Genomic DNA, 22,274 nt, shown 5'->3' on the forward strand with positions numbered 1-22,274 from the left:
GGGTTTCAGCAGTGAAGAAATTAAAAAGTTGAGAAGCTTGTAGGGATCTCTTGAGAAGCCTTTTGAAGCATGTTCGATAGCTCTTTCAGGTAAAACTGTTTGCATGAATGTTTTAGACAAATTCTATATCAACTCTTGGAACATAGACTCCGGAGCTACTGACCATATGACCCCCACATCTCAACTCTTCCACGCCTATACCCCATGTCCAAGTAATAGAAAAATTGTCATGGCCAATGTCTCTTTAGCTACCGTTGCAGGGATTGGAGATATACATATCGCACCAAGCTTTATCCTTAAAAACATTCTCCATGTACCCAAACTGTCAACAAGTCTTGTATCTATTCAAAAATTGACTCATGATCTCAAATGTTATGCTGTTTTTTTCCCTTCTTATTGTGTTTTTCAGAATCAGGACTCGGGGAGGAGGATTGAACTTGCTAAGGAAAGAAGCGGTCTTTACCACCTTGAACCATCCCAGACAATTAGGAGCAATTTGTCTTCATCTCTCCTTAGTTCCTCGAAAAAAGATGTCATTTGGCTATATCACTTACGTCTTGGTCATCCCTCTTTTAGGGTTTTAAATATAATGTTTCCTCATTTATTCCAAGAATTAGATATTTCTGAGTTTCATTGTGACACTTGTGAATTGACAAAACATACCCATGTATCTTTTCCTATTAACAATAACAGAAGTTCTAATCCTTTTCAACTGATTCATAGTGACATATGGGGTCCTTCCACTATACCTGATCTTTCTAGGGCTGGTTGGTTTGCATCATTGATTGATGATTGCACCCGGGTTACATGATTCTTCCTTCTTAAACAAAAATCTGATGTTAGCACTATTATACCTAATTTCCATTCAATGGTTCAAAATCAATTTGGGGTCAAAATAAAAAGCTTTAGGACAGACAATGCTAGAGACTATTTCGAGACTATCAGACAATGCTAGAGACTATTTCAATCAAATTCTATCACCTTACTTTACATCACAGGAGATTATCTATGACTCATCATGCGTGGACACACCCCAACAAGATAGGGTAGTTGAAAGAAAGAATGGGCATTTACTCAACACCACCCGAGCCTTACTATTTCAAGAGAATGTTCCTAAGTCCTATTGGGGAGAAGTTGTTCTTCCTGCCACATATATGATCAATAGACTTCCATCTTGTGTGTTAGAAAACAAAAGCCTCATAGAGGTCCTCAATAGCTTCTACCCTCACTTCAGAACCTCAAATGGCCTCACACCCAGGGTACTTGGGTGTACTATCTTTGTTCATGTCCACAAACAGCATAGAGGGAAGCTAGAGCCCAGAGCCATCAAATGTGTTTTCCTCGGTTATTCCTCCACTCAAAAGGGATACTAGTACTACAACCCCTCTACCAGAAAATTTTACATCTCTGCAGATGTCATTTTCACAGAAAATAAACCTTTTTTTTCCAAGTCCTCTCTTCAGGGGAAGATTTCCATGATGTAAGATAGTACTTGTCAATCCTTTGAATCACTTAAAACCCTTGACCTTCCGCATGTGCCAGCCCGTGTTGTTGAACCTAAATCAAACTCTCCTCATGTTCCAGTTGAACCCGAGTCCTCTGAACCAATCACATCTGAGTCACCTGATCCTGAACCGATATCATCTCCTACTCCAACTAGTGTCACTCACGATTTCCCAAGATTTTCTCAGGTGTATTCAAGGAGAAAGGTCGTTCCTGAACTGACACAAGTCCAAGAATCTAATCCACTCTATCCATTATCTCACTATGTATCTCTTAAGCGTCTATCACCAGCCCACAAAAGATTCATTGTGAGTTTGAACACCATTGTCATCCCTAACAATGTGTCTGAGGCATTGTCAAAAAGAGAATGGAGGGATGCTATGAAAGAGGAAATGAGTACATTAGAAAAGAATAAAATATGGGAGGGAGATCGTTGATAAACAGAAGGAAAAAAATCTTGTTGATTGCAAGGGGAAAGGTAGTTACACCGACGCTGACTATGCTGGCCCATTAGTGGATAGAAGATTAACTACAGGATATTGTACTTTTCTTGGAGGTAACCTAGTGACATGGAGGAGCAAGAAATAGAATGTAGTGGCAAGGTCATCTACCGAATCAGAGCTCAGAGCTATTGCTCAAGGATTATGTGAATTACTTTGGTTGAGAATCATTTTGGATGATTTGAGAGTCCAATGGGAGGGTCCTATGAAGCTCTATTGTGACAACAAGTCAGCTATTAATATAGCTCATAATCCTATACAATATGATCGGACAAAGCATATTGAAATTGATAGACATTTCATCAAAGAAAAACTGGAGGAAGAGTTAGTGTGTATGTCCTATGTTCCATCAGAGAAAATTAGCCGATGTCTAACAAAGGGGTTGAACAGCTCGAGTTTCCATGATCTTGTATCCAAGCTGTGAATGGAAGACATCTATTCCTCAGCTTAAGGGGGAGTGTAGAGGTGTGTCTGAGTGGAAATAAGGTTGGGAGAATTAATTTGTAATCCCTTAAATTAAGGGAATTAGAATTATTGTAATCACTTAAATAGAGGGAATTAGAATTAATTTGTAATCCCTCAAATTGAGGGAATTAGTTAAATAGTTTCCAGATTTAGGAATGAGTCAGTTTCCTATTTTTTCTCCTTGTAATCTCCTATATAATACAATGTATTATTAATTCAAAAATAGAAGGAAATACAAAATTATTCTCTCCTTTCTGATTTACCACATAAGTCTTCCATGGGCATAAGGAAAAAGTTGCATTAATATTTGAGAAAAATGAAATCGATAAGCATACCAGAGTCTTCTTGTGGGTCACAGTTATGCGCTTTGATTTGCATCCCAGCACACGAAAAAGAAACTCAGCACCAACCTAACAAAATACAAGAGCCAAAATAAATTTAGATGACTTGTGATAATAAAGAGAACCAGAAAAAATTTAAATGATAGAATATTGCTAAAAACATATAGCATTGCCACAACGAAATGACAAATAGGGCTGCAAGAAGTTCAACCAGCAAATATCAACAAAATTTTAGAAAATAAAATCTTTTCCAGCAATAAAGCCGATGCATTGTGGTGTTCAAATATCATAATGGTTAAAAATCTGCTTAAAAGCAATTGTTTATTTTTCTCATCAAAAAGTCATGTGCATGAAACAGCAGACAGGAAACAATGCAAAAACATCCTACATTAACAAACAAATTAAATCTCAAAATGGTCATCTATTAGTATGTAGCCATTTTATTCCCAAAGCATCACATTTCTCTAATATAATCCTCTACAATATAAAATTGACCTCAAATGATCCCACATGTAAAATTTATAGTACAAAATTAATCCTAATCTAAGCCTCGACCATAGAAAATCTACCCAATTTACTTCTTGGAAGACAATTTTGGATCCATTTCGTAGATCAGGCAGCAAAAAGAAAAAAATTGTTATTATAAGATAAATTGGCCACATAAGAAAAGTTCATTGAAAAGATTTTATCATAGTATGCATTTTTTAAATTGCACTGAGTAATGTTATTACTAGATATGTGTGCATTCAACTCTCTTTCAACAAGAAATCACATCAAGATTGATGTGTAGCCCAGGTGATTAAAAAAGAGTAAAAGCCCAAAATAGTCCCCCCAACTATTAAAAAGTGTCTAATTTAGTCTAAGAGTTTAGAGTGCTCCAATTTAGTCCCAAGCTATTAAAAATTTCTCCAAATTGGTCGTAAATCATATGATGCGGACGCCGGACACTCCCGCGCGAGGTGAGCAGCAGACCGAGCCGACCAGATCAGTTGAGGGCCGGTCCAGAGAGAACTCAACCAAAGTGGCTTGGGGTGTCGTTTTTAATGGGGTGGGAATGTCGCCCGCCCCTCCTCCTTCATTTTCTGCTTCCCCTTCCAGTAGGAGTATTTATTTACTGTTTTTAGAGTTTAGGGTTAGTTATTGATGTTCTCTTCTTTTTGAATTTCCTGTGATGAGAGTTTCCCTTGTTCTAGGGCTAAATCAGAGGAAGTGGTGGAGTTTCAGCTATATCCTACTCCAAGATGGTGTTTTATATTAGTCATGGTCTGTTTGGGGCAACTTCAGCTTATTGAATGATCTATTGATAAGTTGATTAAAAATAATCGGTTGATGAACTAGGTGTGATGGCTGCTACAAATTTTTATTTTTTTTAGAAAAGTCAGACCGCAGTAAGAAAGTTGTCACCGCACTTAGCTAGGACCGCACATAGCTATGAGCGGTGTGAAAACGGTGTTTTCAGCGTTTTGAAAATGCATAAGCTGTCAAAATATATTTTACCAAAACGGGTCTGGTGCATTTTCAAAACGCCACTGCACCAAATAAGCTGCCCCAAACGGGCCCTCAATCTTATTCCCTAAACCTTCTTCCTTTCCTCAAGCGCCAGCCATCCTAGATTATTGCACCCTATTCGATTGTCCCCGCAACTACCTTTCCCCTTGCAGCACGGCTTCTCCATCAATTCCAACCACCTACTGCCGCTTATACCTACATTAGCATTGTTGTACGGCCTTCCCACCATCTTCAACCACCTTGTCGCCCTCCTACTGCAGTTGTCTCCACTATGCCGGACACTTCCGAGCCTGACAAAGAACCCTTTCCCAGCATTCCTACCTGTTGTCCACTACTCCAGCTTCTTCCACCACATTAGGCAACCCTATTACATCCCTTAGAAGAGTAGTCCTAGCCCTCCAGATTGTTAAACAACCCCCAACAACCCTTTCCTACAGTCAGCCTCACTGTCCAGCTCGCCCACCGACCACCAAACCCCTTCATAACCGACCTCGCAGCCACCAACCCTTCTCATACCCTTACCATGTTGTCGATGCCACTCCGGCTTCGGATCTTCCATTACAGCCCTAGTCAGACCTTGGTTTGTTATTGTGTTTTCTCTTTCTGTTTGTGTCGGATTGTAATCCCATTTCTATATTAATAAGAGTTTGCTTTTGTGTTCTAATAAATTCGGACTAGTTCTGGTATCATCATGTTTTCCGTTAAAGTTAACGATGGGCTGCAAGAATCATGTGGGCGCTAACTTGTCCCTAACACGAGGCGCTATCAGCACCTAATGTGGACGCTAAAACAACACCTAGGCATTGGTGCTTCGATCTTGCATGAACAGAATCTCCCGCAAAGCATCGCGATGGCAGAAGCTGCACGGAAGCAAGACGGAGATCGCAAATTCTCACGAAGGAGGAGCAAACTATCGCAATCCAGGGAAGCTTCATGGGTTGCGACAGTGTCTTCTAGATTCTTCTTAACTACCCTCCATTTCCTTTTGTGTAGAACTTTAATGGTAGTCTATAAATTGTTGTTCTATGTGCGTGTAAGAGTCAATTATTAATGTGTTTGCTTTCAAATCTCCTGTCTTGAGTTCTTTTCTCTGTTCTAAGGTTGTATCTGAGGAGATGGTGCTCCGACTGTATCCGAGAAGTTGATGCTCCGGCTATATCTTACTTCGAGGTGGTCTTGTATCATTTCGCTTTCATGCCCTAATCCGTATCCACCCCTTTCATTAGTCGTCGTCCTCTCCCCTTCTTCATTTACTACACTCAAGTCTCAAATACGTCATACCTGCAGCTTTACCTTGTTGTCCCTCCATCCCCCTCCTTCCCGACACTCCCTACTAACCATTTCTCACCCCACTACTGCTTCCCTTGCTCCATAACACCTTCCAACCACCACTCTATCTGTCATCGGTGACAAACGACCCTCCATATTTGTTGTCACTGCAACTCTGCACTTTCCCTGTAGTTGACACCAACCCCGCTAGCGATCCCAACCCACCTCGTTGGGCCTCCATCACCTTTGGAATACACTTGAGATGTGTTTGCGTATGTCATTTTATGTTAGGCATTGTTATTTCCCGCTTGTGTCATGTTAGAACCCTATTTTAATATTAATAAAAGTTTGTTTTTTTATGTTTCCATTATTTTTACTACTAGTTCTGGTATCATTTGGTATCAGAGCTAACTCGATCCCAGTCTCATCGTAGGGTTTCTTTGCATCCGTCATAAAGCAAAACTTTCATTCCTACCACTAAATATACTTTCCACGACCAAAACATAACCTCATCAAGATTTTTCTAATCCTAAGTCATGACACCATGGAGAGATATATTCAAGGCTACCCAGGAAGAAATTCGAAGAGAGCTACATCTTCAACAGAGACTTCCTAAGATTTAAGAGTGAACACAAGAGGAGGATATGCTCGACTAGGATCTGGAGAGCCAAAGGGGAGAAATAAATGAGGAATCGAAACCCTTCCATTGGAAGATTTTCAGCGATGAAGGAGACATGTAACGTTTTGGGATTCGGTATCAGAGGAGGCCTGGAAAGGGATATTTGAATCCCTCACAATGGGAGAGTTCCCGAAAGGAGATACAAGTGAGAGGACAAAGAGACTACGAAATCAAGGTGGATCTACCGAAGTTTGAAGGAGGCATGGATCCGGATAAATTCCTTGGTTGGCTGCAAGCTGATGAAGGAGGTGCCAGAGGATGGGCATGCCAAACTAGCCACTATTAACTTGAAGAATAGTTTCTTGGGAGTCTATAAATTATTATCTTCTTTGCGTGTAAAAGTTAGTTCTTGATGTGTTTGTTTTCAGATCACTTGTTCTAGGGTTGTATACGAGGAGGTCGTGGTTTTCCATTGTATCATACCCTGAGGTGGTGTTGTATCATTTCTCTTTCATCTTCCCTAATCTATCCCATCCCCTCTCCTTAGCCATCGGCCACTCCCCCTTCATTTCTTGCACTCAACCGCCTAATACCTGCAATTTATCTTATTGTCCAACCATCCTCCCTCATTCCCAGCACTCCCATCCAACAGTTGCTCGCTCCAGTACCATTGTCCTTATTTTCCATCACCTTCTAGCCACCCCTCCTCCTGTCGTTGATCACCTACGATTCTCCATTTTTGTCGTCCCTGCAATTCTGCACTTTCCCCTTCGCTGCCCCAACCCCGGCTAGTCATCCCAACCCACCTCTCCAGAATCCATCGCCCTCAGAATACACTTGTGAGGTGTTTGCTTGTGTCATTTTATTTTGTTATTATTCTCCATTTGTGTCATGCTGTAACCCTACTAAAATATTAATGAAAGTTTTTTTTTTTTTATATCCACTGTTTTCTTACTAGTTCTAGTATCAATGAATTGACGGGTATTTTTCATCTTTTATGTCATTATTCAAAATTCATATGGTTTGTATATAAATCTCTTTTTTATTTGTTGTTGAAAAATTATAGTTTTTAATTTAAATTAATAATCTCATCATAATAATCATCATTTTTCAAATGAATTTAAGGGTATCTTCGTCTTTAATGTAATTATTTAAAATTTATGTAGTTTGTACATAAATCACTTTTTTATTTGTTAATGAAAAATTAAATTTTTAATTTACATTAATAAATCTCTTCACAACAATCATCACTTAAAAAATTCATAAAAAATACATAAATCATGTGCCACTTATTTCCTAAAGGCAAAAATTGGAAGTACAATATGTTCAATCGGACCATATAGATGTAGTTAAGCATGCTTCTGAGGATTTTAAGTTCATCAAGTACAAACCTTGAACTTCTTCGATGGTTTTACACGTTCAAGTTCTGACATATGTCTACAAGGACAGAGTGCCTTCACACCACATGCAAGCTGGACAATTGCACCAAATGGCTCCACAACAATAACTTGGGCTCTAAGCAACATCCCAGGCTTGACATCTGAATGTGTGAAAATGGGTCTTTCTAAAGCACTAGCCTATATAGAAAAATTGTCAAAACAGGATGATAATGACTATGCTTCTTGAAACAAAAGACCATCAGAACTTATTTTATACGTCTGAAAAGATCATATCAAGTTGCACGAGCAGGAAATAAAGCTTCATACATTTCAAACCTCAATAGAAAACAGTTGACTGAAACATTTAAGCAAAAATCACTACAAATTATACATCAGAAAGCAATAAAAACACTATTTTTTTTTTTATTTCTTTGAAGCACATTTCGTTCACACAATTAAATTAACTATAAACATTATTAATTACTTAAAATTATATGGCCATATTAAAGGAGTCATTTTGGTCTAGTCAGGATAAATTTTTTGTCACCAACCATGTACTGCATGTGCAAGATTGAAATACTCAAATGGAAAGTTAGAATTGCAAATAACATTGAAGGTCCTTATTATAAATAATTAGTTACTAGAGGGCTTCTTCTTCTTCTTTTTTTTTTTTTTTTTGTTCATAGGGATAATTTAGTAAGGGATCTTAGGGTTGTTTAGTATAACCTTCCCAAACTGGACTTTCTTTGAAGAGAATGGCAGTTTTTGGTGAGTTTATTTTCATGTTGCTGAGATTTGGGGAAGAAGTTTGCTGTTGTTGCAATGGCTTCCCTTGCTTAGAGAAAGAAAGAGGGAAAAAGGCCGTAGTGAAGTGTGTTAACTACGCCACAATTGATCTACGGAGCATCTTGACCTCTTTCAGAACTGTAGGTGACTAAGTTCAAGGGCTGGGCTGCAGCCAAGAGGCGGCAGTTCTGAGGACAGAGGGTGGACAACTTGCTGAATTCTGCAATCACACTCGCTGGCACGGAAATTTGATGGCTTCCATCTATAGTAGAATTTGGGAATCAAGGATTTCCCATCAATAAAGTGAAAAATTCAGCCACCAAAATGAAAGAAACTACCAAGAATCTAACAAAAATTGGGATAAAAGAGATCAAGAATCCTAAAAAGCCCGCGAAACTGACAAGGAGATCTTTGGACGCAGAAAGTACCATCAAGAATTGATTGTTTTGTAAGGTTTCTATTTGAAAACAAGATAAAAACATTTCAATAGTTACAGCCGAGACTATCAAAGCCAGGAACATTACAAAGTTCGGATTTGGAGTATGCGGCCTAGAAGTCTTGCAGCAGCTGGTAATCAGAATTCTTGGTGCACAGAGCCCAAGACAGCCATCTTGGAAAATCTCAGAGATCATTTCAATTAGGGGTGATGGTTAAACTCTGTTAAGAAGCTGGGCAGAAACAGCAGAATTTACTTGTCATGGCTGAAGAAAATTTTATCACAGAAAAACATGTTGCTCCCTGAATAATACAAAAGCATCATCAGGTTCTCTGTGTTTTTCCAATTTAACATCATTCAATTGGTCTTGACTTTTCTTGGCATATGTGATCTACACTCTCTCGTATGTTCTGCTTCCCATTAGCAACTTGCGTTTGCTTGTTAAAAAAAAACCATGATTGTTTGGCAATAGAGGAAGCTGGCCATCACTACCTCTGTTCTCTGTTAGAATTGGAAAGCAAATGACAGCATGGTCATAGCAGACAGGAAGAAGTATTCAGAAAATTCAGTAACATAAATATCAAGCTGTTTTTTGTCAGAAAATATTCCTGCTATGTTTTGTGTTCTCATTAGCAAATCTCTTTATGGAGGTAGATTGAACATTTTTTTGGCCAAGAAGTTTGTGATGTCCTGTAATCTTGTAGTTTCTTGCTCTTGGAGTTTATTCGATTTCGGATACTGTGATTGGCAGCATCCATCAAAAGTGTGTATAATTAGTATCTGATCCCTAAGTTTAGGATGCCTCTTAACAGAAACGAAACCCAGCTAGCCAAAGAGAGAGGCGTGGAACAATTACTAGCCGAATTTTGGAGATGTGAATGTGACTTGCATTACATTTCCTCGAAAAATAATCAGATAGATCATGAGATGAAAAGCTCATTTCATCGAGCATTTCAAGCATTATTTTAAAGGATGAATTCTGCACCAAGTAGTAGTCAGGTTGGATATCAATGAGGTCTAAACAAAATTATGGGGTTAGAATAAATATCCCAGATTTTGAAGGTGGGTTACATCGAGATAATTTCATTGCTTGCTTGTATGCTATAGAATATTTCTTAAACTATAAAGATATACCAGCAAACGAGTGTGTCTAATTAGTGACTATCAATTTAAAAAGTAATACAAAAATTAGGTACAAGAATTTTAAAAGAACTTGGACCAGAGAAAGTTAAAGAACAAGATAGCCATACAAAATAACAAATTAAAAGTTACTAAGAAGATACTTGCCATCTCATTTTAGGCAAAATGAATTTAGGCTCCATAATCTTCAACATTAGTCTATCCGTAGAAGAATATCTGACTGATTTTGAGTTAGAAATGTTAAGATGAAATACAAAAAAGCATACTATTGTGCAAAACATCAATGCTATGCATCAAGAAATCATAAATTTTCTATGTGCACAACAAAATTGGAAGTTATCCGATATCACAAAATTAACACTTAAAAGTAGAAAGGAAACAATCCAACACTAAAAACATTTCTCTGGAAATTTACATAAAGATGTAACTTGATGATTGTTTTTTGTTGATGATATCATTTATGTGGATAAAACTACAAAGTGTGTTCAGGAAAAACATAAATTATGGAGGTCAACTTTGGAGTCTAAAGGCTTTCGTTTGAGTAGATCTAAAATTGTTTAATGCCTGAAATGTAATTCTAGTAATTGTATATATGGTAGTGGGATTGTAACAATCAATGATCAAAAAATTAAAAGGAGTGATTGTTTTTTATATCTGAGGTCTATTGTTCAAAGTGATGGTGATATAGATGGGATGTTGTCAGTATAATTCAAGTTGGATGGTTAAATTGAAGGAATGTATCAGGCCTATTGTGTATTACAAAAGTTGCTTAAACTTAAAGGAAGTTGGTGGTGAGACCGGCCATGTTTTATAGTGCAGAATATTGGCTTTTAAAAGAGAAGCATAAAATTAATTTAAGTGTTGCCGAGATTAGAATGCTGAAGCAAATGAGTGGCTTTAAAATTAGAGATAAAATGCGAAAAAAATATATTCCAAAAAGGGTTGATGTAGCTCCAATGGCAGACAAGATTAAAAAAAGTCGTCTTAGATGGTTTTGTCACATTAAACATAGACCATATGATAACACAGATGGGAGAGTAGGCGTTTTAGATTTGACTTATGCTAGGAAAGGTAGAGGTAGACCTAAAAAATTGGGCATGTTGTACAAAAAATGAAAAAAATGAACTTAATTTATTATAATAAAAATGTCACTTCATAGGACACGATGGAGACAAGATTCATGTAGCTGGCCCTGGTTTGTTGTAGTTATTGTTACACTAGAAACATTTCTTTTGAAAAAAGACAACGTCAAAGAGTTAGAAAAAGGACCCGTGATAACACAAAAGGAATCCCTCCTAAGCAATCCTCCCATCCATTTTTAAATATTAGGAGTTAATAAAGCTAGTGTGTCTACTACCAAAAAATTGCTTATAAAATGCTTTGGATGTTTATGTTTAGAATATATTGCATTAAATTATCCGAATCATCATTACATGTTCATGGTTGAAGAAAAAATAGAATGAAATGACAAGCGTTTAGTATATGTCGATAATGGAGAGCTTTTGTTGTTCAAATAGTGTTGAGCACTGCAATAGATAAATAGTCTCGGTGGCTTCAACAGCATGCACAATACAAAAAAGTGTGCAATGCTATTATTGATGTCGGGAGTTACGAAACTGTAGTTTCCACAAAAATTTTTGTAATCTCGGTCCTTTCCAATCAATATTGCTCGAAGCCTACCAAGTCAGCTTAGTTAAGCAAAGGAAATGAAATTAAAAATGATTTTTAGTGTATTTATCTATTGGTAATAAATAACAGGAAAAGGTTTGGTGAAGCATCATTCTTATAGATGTCCGCATTTACCATTGGGTTGACCTTAGCAGTATGATAGATACGCTTGCAATGACGGTCATGATAAAACATAAACATTAGATTGAGAGCAAAAAATTGATATTGGTATCATTAAATCAAAAGATTGATTCTAACAAAAGAGAATTTACATTGGGTGGTCACCCTGCCAAAACCTACAACATTATAATACTTTTACCCAGCCAACAGAAACAATTTTTTTAAGACAACTAGAGCAAATTCCGATCAACCTTAGGAGAAAGACAAATATGAAAGGTTTTTTTCAAAATTATTTAGTTATTAAAGGACCACTTTTCCTTTATTTTCTTTCTAGGGAAACTTAATAATTAAAGGGGCATTGTTGTTGTTTGCTATAGCACGCTTGTAAATAGTGTAAATAGGCAATCTTTTAAAAAGAATGGTGACTCTTAATATTTTAAATTGTTCCATCTATTGCATTACATTAAAAGTTTAACAACTGTTTAAATGATTGAAATAAATTAAACATACATTAAATGAAAAATGAAGATAAAAAATCAATCTCACAAATCATTCTCTTATGGTACTAGTTAAAGATTTTATTGTACCTGTGCATTAAAATGAAAATGAAAAATCTTTAGAAAAGAAAATGGATATGACCTTAATTAGTACAAAAATGTATCGCTCATGAGATGAATACTTAAATGACAATGTATTTTAAAATATTATAAAATTTCTAATTAAAGAAAATGCTATTATTTAAAGAATTTGATGACATGAAATTTTAATATTTTATCGTTAAATTCAAATACATGTTAAAGCATATGCATAAAGTTTAGTGCACTGTAGCATTATAATTATTCATTGGCAGTTGTTTAACATAATCTGTTCAAAAAATAATTTTATAGAAAAAAATCTTTTGATTTAAATGACGGACATGAGAGAATTTATTTACAGGAAGAGAAAAAAATTAGTAATAGGTGTCTAGAAGATAATTTATCCAGTGTTAATTTTCTTAGTTAAAATTATTGTGGCAATGGGATATTTTATTGTTTGGTTTTAATGATATATTAAATATTGTTATGGTTTACTTGGTTTTTATTTTTTGAATGATTGTTGTAGATTATTGTACATATTAGATCAATATATCAATATCGTCCGATTGTCAATTCTTACTTTGGTAATTCCAATCTCCCAGATCAAGACATGATAGAATAAATTAAGAAGCTAGATAAAAAAACATAATTTGTGTCTTGGCTGGAGAAAACTGTATCACAGCAAAACATGTTCCCTGAATCATAAAGGAGTATCATCGGGTTTTCTGTGTTTTTCCAATTTATGTTCATTCATTTGTTCTTTACTTTTCTTTGAATACATGATCTACACTCTCCAAGTATATATGTACCTCTTCAGGTGAATAAAATTCCTAATAGCAATTTTGTGATAGGCCTTTGCTGGCGTTTGGCAAAAAGGTAAGCTGGGCATCTCTACATTTGTTCTCTCTTAGAATTAGACAACCAATGACCGGGTGATCATGATAAAGGAGCAAATATTTATAATTTTAGGAAGATAAAACCCTAGTTGTTTCTTCTTTGATTTTTTTTTTTTTTGCAGTGTTTTTTCCTCCCATTTGCAAATATCTGTACGCTGAAAGAACTTTACTAAAATGTTTGGGAAATTCACATACCTACCACTCAATTTTTATGTATGTACATATCTAACATCCAAAGTTTGACATTTACACGTATAACACTTCAGCGTAAAGAATCTATGTATTCAAAGATTATTTCACTTTTAAAAAGATGGTGATGGCAGTATTGTTTTATGTGATGTTAAAGATTTGAGTGTTAAAGATATGAATGTAAATATAAATGTTTAGATGTTAGATGTGCCAATACATAAGATTTGTATCATCTGTACGTAAATTGCCCAAAAGATTTTAATATCTTGTTCTTTGAGTTTTTCAGTGTTGAGAGCTGTGTTTCAGTGACAACCAAAAGTGTAGTTGGTGTCAAATTGATCCTTCTATTGAGGGTGAGGGTAAATTCAACGGTAAGTGTTTACATATCCACACATAGAATGTTGCATGTATATGTTTGATCATCAAATATATTAATATATCAAAATAAAACGTCAACTAAAAACTTATAATATGTATAAAAGGAAGGTTTTAAAAAAGAAAGAATATTATGAGCAGCTTTCAAAAAATAAGAAAAAATTAAGTTTAAGCAATGAATTAAAGACCAAAAAACAAAGACAACAAATCTCGAAATGATTCCAGTTTTATTTCTCATTAACATAGCCAACATAAAGTAAAACCTTGAAGAACGACAATGGAGGCGTCCAACGCATCAACAACTTGGAAAAATAAAAAATAATAATAAAAAGGTAATACCTTTAGGGTTCCGATTGCGAGACCTTCTAAATGCCTTATTCTAAGAACACGAAGACAAGCATAATCCCCTTCCTTAAACTTCTTCTGTAGCTTACCAACCTCTTCATCAGACACATCAAATCTCTATCCAAATAAAAATGAAAATTAAATGCATTGACTCGAAGAAAATTTATAAAGAGCATTTACATACATACCTCCCAATTCATACGCATTTACATATCTAACACTTGAACTATACCTTTTACATTGATAAAATCCAAATCTTTTATATCACATTAAAAATACCACTACGTCCAATTTTAAAATTAAAAATATAATTTTCATGCAAAAATAAGGAGGCTTGTATGTAAAAATTGAAGTTTAGGTATTGCATATGTAAATATATAGAAATTAAGTGATATGTACATAAACCTTCCAAATTTAGAATAAAGAATAGATTGAACAAATAGGATCGAAAGAAACATACATGTACATATGCAGGAGTATGTTCCGGAGAAGAAGGAATACTTAGAAGAAGACCAACATTTTCATCAATCCTCAAAATAGTGCACTTCTCATAAATTTCTCCAGTTTTGACATGCTAAATAAGATAAAATAAGTTTAGTAAAACAAAGAAATTAAATAATTTCATAAACATGAAACCGACAATCAAAAAGTAAAAATAGCATAAAATGATGCAAAATAGCAGAATCATCAGCACAAGGCAATATAAAGCTGCGAAAAAATTAAATTACTGACCATTGGAGGTGGTCTATGTTGAACAAGGTGAAGATTCAAGGTTAGTCCAATTGTTTTTGTTGAAGGATCAACAGACAATATTCGAGCAAGTACCTATAAAAACAAATTGAAATAAGACAAAATGCAAAAGAAACAAGAAATTATATTATTGTCACAGAGTATTGAGAAACTCACTTGTATATCAGCGGCTACAGGTACAAAGAAAAGATCATGGCCTTAAATAATAAATATTAAAATTATTATACAACATGTTCCCGCGTATATAATATGATATAAAACCACTCAAGAAAGAGCTTAAATAATGAATCAATCATTCAACACATTCTAACTGTACGATGTATGAAAAACAGCAATAAACTACATGATTTTGCAAATAGTTGAACTGAAACTTTTAGAAAAAAAAAATTGTAAAGGTTGTCAACAAACATTTTAAAATCTTCAAAGCTATCACAAATAGATTTGTACGATTCAAAGCAATGGTAACCATAGGCGATGATTTTGATTTTTATCGAGCATCTAATCTACAAGATAATTAATTTAAAAACATATATGGAAAAACTCAAGGAGCATCGGTGCATCAAACTGCCTTCCAATATGAGGCCAGGGCCTTTTAATTTGTGTTGATTCAAATGATATCATAAAAGTTGAATGAGTGATTAGGCACTTTGAGTAGCCTAATTTATGGTCTGTAATGATGATCTCACGTCACAATCATAATTAACAATAACCAAACCATTTAGGGCTGAGTTTATGAATGTTCATTGCCATCCACTGCTTCTGAATATTGATGCAATCTTAAACCCATTCTTCTCAAAATCTTTTTGTGCGGTATCCATCTATGTTAATTTAGGTGAACCGCCGTTTTTCCTTCCAAATCCGCCAATCTGATTGGTGTTTTTTCAACCCTTTAATGTCTTCAAACAATTAGTTTCCTTTCAACTGCTTCAACTTTCGTGATGTTCTTAAATACTACCTTAAAATGAATCCTACATATTTGTTAAACAGTTTATGATATTTAATATCAGTCAAATAATTGATTACAAATTAATAATTTTTACTAAATATACACAAAGATTAATTATATTTGAATAAAAGGTTCTGGCCAAATTAATACATAATAATCAAAAGACTAAAAATTTATTCAGATTTTTTTTCATGTACATGCATTTAGACGTAGTTTGTGAGAGCTATGTTTGATAAAATTGGGGAGCATTGATTCACATTGACGTTATTACGATTTAGGCTTAGCTTAGATTAGAAAATCAAATAGGGGCGAATGTATTATCATATCTCCTTGGATCCTTCAACGTATTTAAAAGCTACAATTCATTTCGTAAAAATTAATAAGCATTTAAAGCTTCTTTTCCTCGAGTGCCCCCATTAGTTGCAACGTGCATGTGTGTTATATGGCTTCCCTGTGATTTCAAAGTTACCAATATCAATGATATGTGCTACAATCAACTCCAAACGAAGTAAAATGAGGTTTCTATTATATGTTTTTAGGTTTCCTCATTTCTCCATCTCCACTTTTGCGTCATCTAGTGTTTCATTTGATTCTAATGTGACTCACTATCAATTTAGTATAAGGATAGGATTGGGTTCTTTGGATTTCAACTTGCTTTGAATTTCAATTTTTCATCTATGATCTTTAAAGATTTTTTCAAAAAAAACTGTTTTTTTTTATTGACCACCTCATGAAAAATCTCATTTTTTTTATGAAATTCGTACAATATGATCTAATCACTCACAATTTCTTTATATTATTTTTAGTTGAATTGATACATAATCAACCTATTCAAGTTTCGGCTTTCAAACATTAATGTTTGAGATTGTTTAGCTCCAATATTTATAGCCATAACTTTCTCATTTCGCAACATTTTCAAGAAAAAAAAGATTATTGTCTTATAAGTTCTCTACAATTGCACAACATAGTCCAAATGTTTGATGCACTAAATCATATGCACATCTAATCAATACAAAACTAAACCGCTTTAGCCAAATAGATCAAAACTCCACCAAATTGGCTAACCCAGCTCAAACCCATCATAAAACAAACAATCCAAGCTCATACATAACTTTGACTTTGACTCAAATATAGTCAATACTTGGTCAACATACCAAACCTCATTAATCTCTACATTTGCGTTTCTAGTGATTTTTTTATCTTTCAAGACTATCAAATTTTCTCCTAGCGCTTAAGCATCATTCAATCCCCCTTTCCCTTGCACTTAATCAATGCCCACCCTTTCATTATGCCTTTGGGGTTAATAATTTTCTTTTCATCCATCTTTCCTCAACCTAATTAATTCAAGTCAAAGATTAATAAAGATCATTCTCTGACACAGTTTTTTGAGGGGTAGACCTTTATAATTTATGATAACTTTTAGTTCTCCTTTTTACAAATGAGAGAAAGAGTACAACTCCTTGAAAATGATTGAACTTTCCTTTTGAAGATATATAATTCTTTCCTCAAGTTTAGGAATGGATTATATAAAAAAACAATGAACTAACAAACAATTCACCTAAGAAAACAAACAATGCAGCTATAAAATTTGAAAAAAAAAAATTGTAATTATACTTGTCTGGAGCACTGCACATGTAACAATATTTTTCAAGAAAAATCCAAAAAACTTCCATATAAGGCCTATTAAACACACATTGAAGCAAGAATCTAGTTTTCAAATCTAATTTTAAAGAAGAAACTACAGTATATGAATATTCTTTAACTTATGAATTGGATGAAATAAGTGATTTACAGTTAAAAGTTGGCTATAACATTTTTTTTTTTAATTCAAATCCCCAATGAAATTTAAAACAAAAATTGTTCATTAGTTTAAACTAAATTTAAGCAAGAGTCCAGATCTTAATAGGAAACTAAATTTGAGTTTGAGATCATTTCACAATGTAGAACTGAATTAAAATATGAACAGGTACCCAAAAAATTTTAGGAAATCAAATATGTTGAAATTGATAAATCTATCGAACTATCCAATAATATAACTCTTAATTAAATATCTACTAAAAATAAATATAACATAGTTACACTAAAATGTCCAACATAGATCCTCCACTACTGCCAAGTGCTTAAGTGACCCATGTTTTGTGATAGAACCAACTCCAAAGTAAAAATAAGAAGATTTTTATTGTAATCCTTGGTTTCTTAACTCTTTTCTCCATCTCTTAAATCGGGGTCTCTATCTTTCAACTTGGATTTTTTTTCATTCTCAGTTTTTTGCCAACAGTATTGGAGGTATAGTTTAGTGAAGGTGGTTTTATTTAGTTTTGGAGATTATGCTTATTATCTTGCAATAACTTCATACTATGCCGTATTGTCATAGTATATGGAATTAATAATTATGGTAATAAACATATAAATTAAGCATTATTGGTTGCATCACAACTTGATGTAAAGCAAATATTTAACTGCAAGAGCTTTTTTGTGTTTTGATTTGTAGTTTAAAAAGAAAATAATAGTAATTAATTCTCATAATTTCAGGTTAAGATGGTCAAAAAAAAACATTTACTTTTACTTGAGAAGCAACCTGATCAAAATTGCAGAATAATGGGTCATAAAGGTTAGTCAAAACAAGAAAATGATTTAGTTTTGGCCAACTATATAAATGCACAATTGCATATAAAGTCTGCCTGGCCAGTCACAGCAAGTCAACAAAAAGGAGCTCACTTTAAAGCTACACCACTATACTTACAGATACCGATATATTGAATGTTGCATTGCCCACCTACTTACAGATAACGATATATTGAATGTGTTATATCATGCCATAATAAAATACATAATAAATTAGAAAGCTAATACGCTAATTACTTAGGGTGAAATATTCAAACAAGAAAAATGGATTTTTTTTTTTTTTAGGGGATTCACACAACACAATTAAACTAATTTTTATATGAAAATTTACATACATACCACTTGATTCCTACGTATTTACATATTTAAAATCTAAACATCAATTTTTACATACATACCACCTTACCTATGCATGAAAATGTGTATTTTACTTTTCTAAAGTTAAAATGGCAATATTTTTTATGTGATATGAAAGATCTTGGTGGTACAAATATAAAAATCAAAGTTTAGGTGTTAGATACTTCGATACATAGGAATTGGGTGGTATGTATGTATATGCCCCAATTTTATATTGTCGTATACACAGCAGGAAAAAAATTCAATTTTCATGAAAAACTTGCACTAGCTGAGAAAAGAGAAGCATACTTTCTTGTTTTGAGGATAGTCATCTCTCCAATTATCAGTAGGATGAGAATTCTGTAAATGGAAAACATCTACCTAAACAAAAACAAAATGGCCAAAGAATGAGCACAGACCAACCACAAAGTATAGAAACAATAGGGTAAATAATTTGGTAATGGCATGATGCAAACCAGAATAGCATACTTACTGTTCCAGTAAAGTGAGTAAGGAATGATAACTTAATCCTATTTTTGAGCATTGAGACGACACGAGCATTAACCAACATGCCAGGCACTAAAAGGTCAATTGAAAGCCCCTTCAAATATTTAACAGAAAAAATACAAATAGTCACCACACAGAAAGCCAAATGGTAATCATAAAAAATAGGAAGATTTCGGTGGTATAAATGTAATAAGTGTAGGTGCTAGACATGTAAATACATAATAATTAGGTGGTATCTATGTAAATGTCCCTAATAAATAACCACTGTTGAAAGCTCGTTCAGCAAGATAATCTAATTTCAGATTAAATAATACTTTAAAAAAAGAGAATAGTGAGAAGAATAAAACCATACAGCATATTTGGACACCAAATCAGTACTAGAGCTTGTATAAACAATAGCTCGGGCTTTATCTATACTTTTCACTACACATTGTAACAGCTGTCCTCTACAAATCGGAATACCACCTGTTCAATTCAGAATTTATATTAGTAGCCTTCAACAATGTTACTCAATCTATATTTAGATATCAGAGGCAGAAAAAAATTTCAAAAATGTTCTGTGGAATAAAAGAACATCATGATACATCAAAAAAAGTAGCTTAGAAGCTGAGAATCAACCATCATCCATCCTTGGAAGAAAGCCACTAAAGGAGGGTACACCGAAGTGAAGAGTAAAGCCATGGTCCTCAACGCTCGTAACCTGTGCTACCAAAACCTGAATCACAAAGCAAAAATGAGGGGTTTAATGCATGCATATTTGCATCAATAAGCCTACATTAAGTTGTGATTAGCATTCCAAGGCTAAAATCAAGAAAGTTAAACACATGAAATAACTACACAGTATATTTTCTTCATCATGACCGGCATTCAAGGAAATAGCATCTTCCGGAAGCACTAGAAATCACCTTCACTTTTCTGAAGTTGTAGGGGATCCCAGAGTGAAGCAATGTCATATGTGACCGATTACTTTCTGAGGACATCCGGAAATTAAATATTTTTGCTTCGCCAAATAAATAATCCCAATTTACTAAGTAAAAAGTGAGAGAACCAAATGAGAACCAACATATCCATTATAATTTGCACACTCAGGTGCATCCCTCTGGAGACTAAAATTTGTAAGCCAAGAAACTAAAATACTCTTCAGATTAAATAATACAAATGGAGACTAAAATACTCTTCCTCCACTCCCCAGATATCTTTTTAGCCTTTTTAAAATAATATTAAAGAAATTAGTAAGCCAAGAAACTCTCAAATCTCCTAAATATTTCCAAACTTCAATTGGGTTATCATCATGTCCTATTACTTTTTCATTATCAATTTTCTTTAAAGCCTCATCAATTTCTTTTTTACTAATAAGACAGTAAAAATAAAATGTTTTGTAAGTATTAACGATAAAAAAAATCAATAAAATCAATCTTATTTTCCAAAACCTAATTGAAAATTTTATCAAACTAACTCAATCACCTATGTTTAATATCTTTTTTCTATAAAAAATACTCATTGATTTTCACCTTTAATACACTTTACTTGAGTTAAATCCTTGTTTTTTTCTTTTCTTTTTAGTTGGCTAGTTCATACATGTATTTTTCATTCTCTTTGGTATTTAATCTATTATAAAGATCACTAAATGCAGAAATTTTAACATCCCAAACTCTTCTCTTAAACTCCGTACGAGTTACCTAAGTTTTTACATTTAAATAAAATTTCATAACACAATTTTTTGCATTTTATCTTTTCTTACACATTATTAATCCACCGCCAACTATATTTATTTATAGAAATTTTTCTTTTTGATCCTCCAAGTACATCTTTTCTCACTTGGTTAATATTGTTAGTTAATATATCTCACATAAAATTGTTTCTTCGTGAACATCCCAAATCTTGAAGTTTAATCATAAAAATAATTTTATATATCATTTAAGTGTCCATCTAATACTACAGCAATGATTTCTAGTATTCTTTATCTTAGAACTCTTCCTCTTTGAATCCAGAACTAATAATCAATTGTGAGTACTTAAATCCTCACTTCGAATAACCTTACAATTTTTCCATCATCGACGACCTCTTCTTCTCAAAAGAAATAGACCATATTACCAAATAGCCGAAATACTTCTATCAAAAAGATAGAAACAATGACCTTATATACTTATGTCGCTCAACTTTTTTATAGATTATTTGAAAATATGGTATATAAAAATAATTTTTGAAATTTAATTTAAGTATAAAAGATATATATAGTTTGAGTTTTAAAAATAATATGTTTTAGTTTTTGAAAAATTGAAAAATGAGACCAAATGGATCTCATTCGTCCAATAGCTTGCATAATCGTGCATGATACCGCGAATATTACACCCTCCCAAAAGATAAGTGTAGATCTCGGCGATAGACCAAATCCTGCAAACTAAGAGATTTTTTATATCCGTTTGGTCTACGAACCTTTTTATGAATGACCGACAAGTTCCCCTATTTAATACAAAGATTAAATAGGGTTTATTTTATCTGGGTTACAAATTCCCTATAGGGCAAGCCCCTATAGTTAATTACATCCCAAATAATTGGGGTCACTTGAGAAAACTCTCGATAATGATCAGATGTATCAGTCTTCAAGATTTCAAAGTTCAGATTCTCACGGTAGGATGAAGAAAATCAAGTGGGAATGACTCAATGCAAAACATTTATTTTCAGGAGTCCAAAGAAAGGAGAAGGTAGGGGATGTCACTGATCCGAGGTAAATCTCGGTGACTTCCCAGACTGTCCTACAGTGTGGCTACATTTTTGGAGACGATGTTAATTAAGTGTTTGATTCTGTCAGTTTTTTTATTTGGGACTTACACTTGCATAATATCTGATTATGCAAATGGCCCGCAGAGATAAGAGGGTTTGCGTCGTGTCACACGACAACCTCGGAACTTAAGGCGGGTTAGGACTTACACTGCACAACATTGTTGTACAGGAGCCTAAAAAGAGAGTGTGAGGATTAGGATTTCGCTAGGCG

At 34.0% G+C, this 22,274-nt stretch overlaps 1 protein-coding gene across 3 annotated transcripts in view; it reads right to left on the bottom strand.

Moving 5' to 3' along the window:
- Positions 1-22,274, bottom strand: part of LOC110030907 (rRNA biogenesis protein RRP5) — a 74,447-nt gene that overhangs the window by 43,312 nt on the left and 8,861 nt on the right. For all 3 annotated transcript variants that reach the window (XM_020733888.1, XM_020733887.1, XM_020733889.1), the window contains 9 exons: positions 19,898-19,994; positions 19,632-19,744; positions 19,266-19,373; positions 19,082-19,153; positions 14,848-14,940; positions 14,576-14,689; positions 14,110-14,232; positions 7,598-7,783; positions 2,804-2,878 (listed from right to left, as the gene is read on the bottom strand). In XM_020733888.1, coding sequence (XP_020589547.1) covers positions 2,804-2,878; positions 7,598-7,783; positions 14,110-14,232; positions 14,576-14,689; positions 14,848-14,940; positions 19,082-19,153; positions 19,266-19,373; positions 19,632-19,744; positions 19,898-19,994 — 981 coding nt within the window. The remainder of the gene's footprint in view (positions 1-2,803; positions 2,879-7,597; positions 7,784-14,109; positions 14,233-14,575; positions 14,690-14,847; positions 14,941-19,081; positions 19,154-19,265; positions 19,374-19,631; positions 19,745-19,897; positions 19,995-22,274) is intronic.

This window comes from Phalaenopsis equestris, unplaced genomic scaffold, assembly GCF_001263595.1.
Source record: "Phalaenopsis equestris unplaced genomic scaffold, ASM126359v1 Scaffold000761, whole genome shotgun sequence".
Lineage (NCBI taxonomy): Eukaryota > Viridiplantae > Streptophyta > Magnoliopsida > Asparagales > Orchidaceae > Phalaenopsis > Phalaenopsis equestris.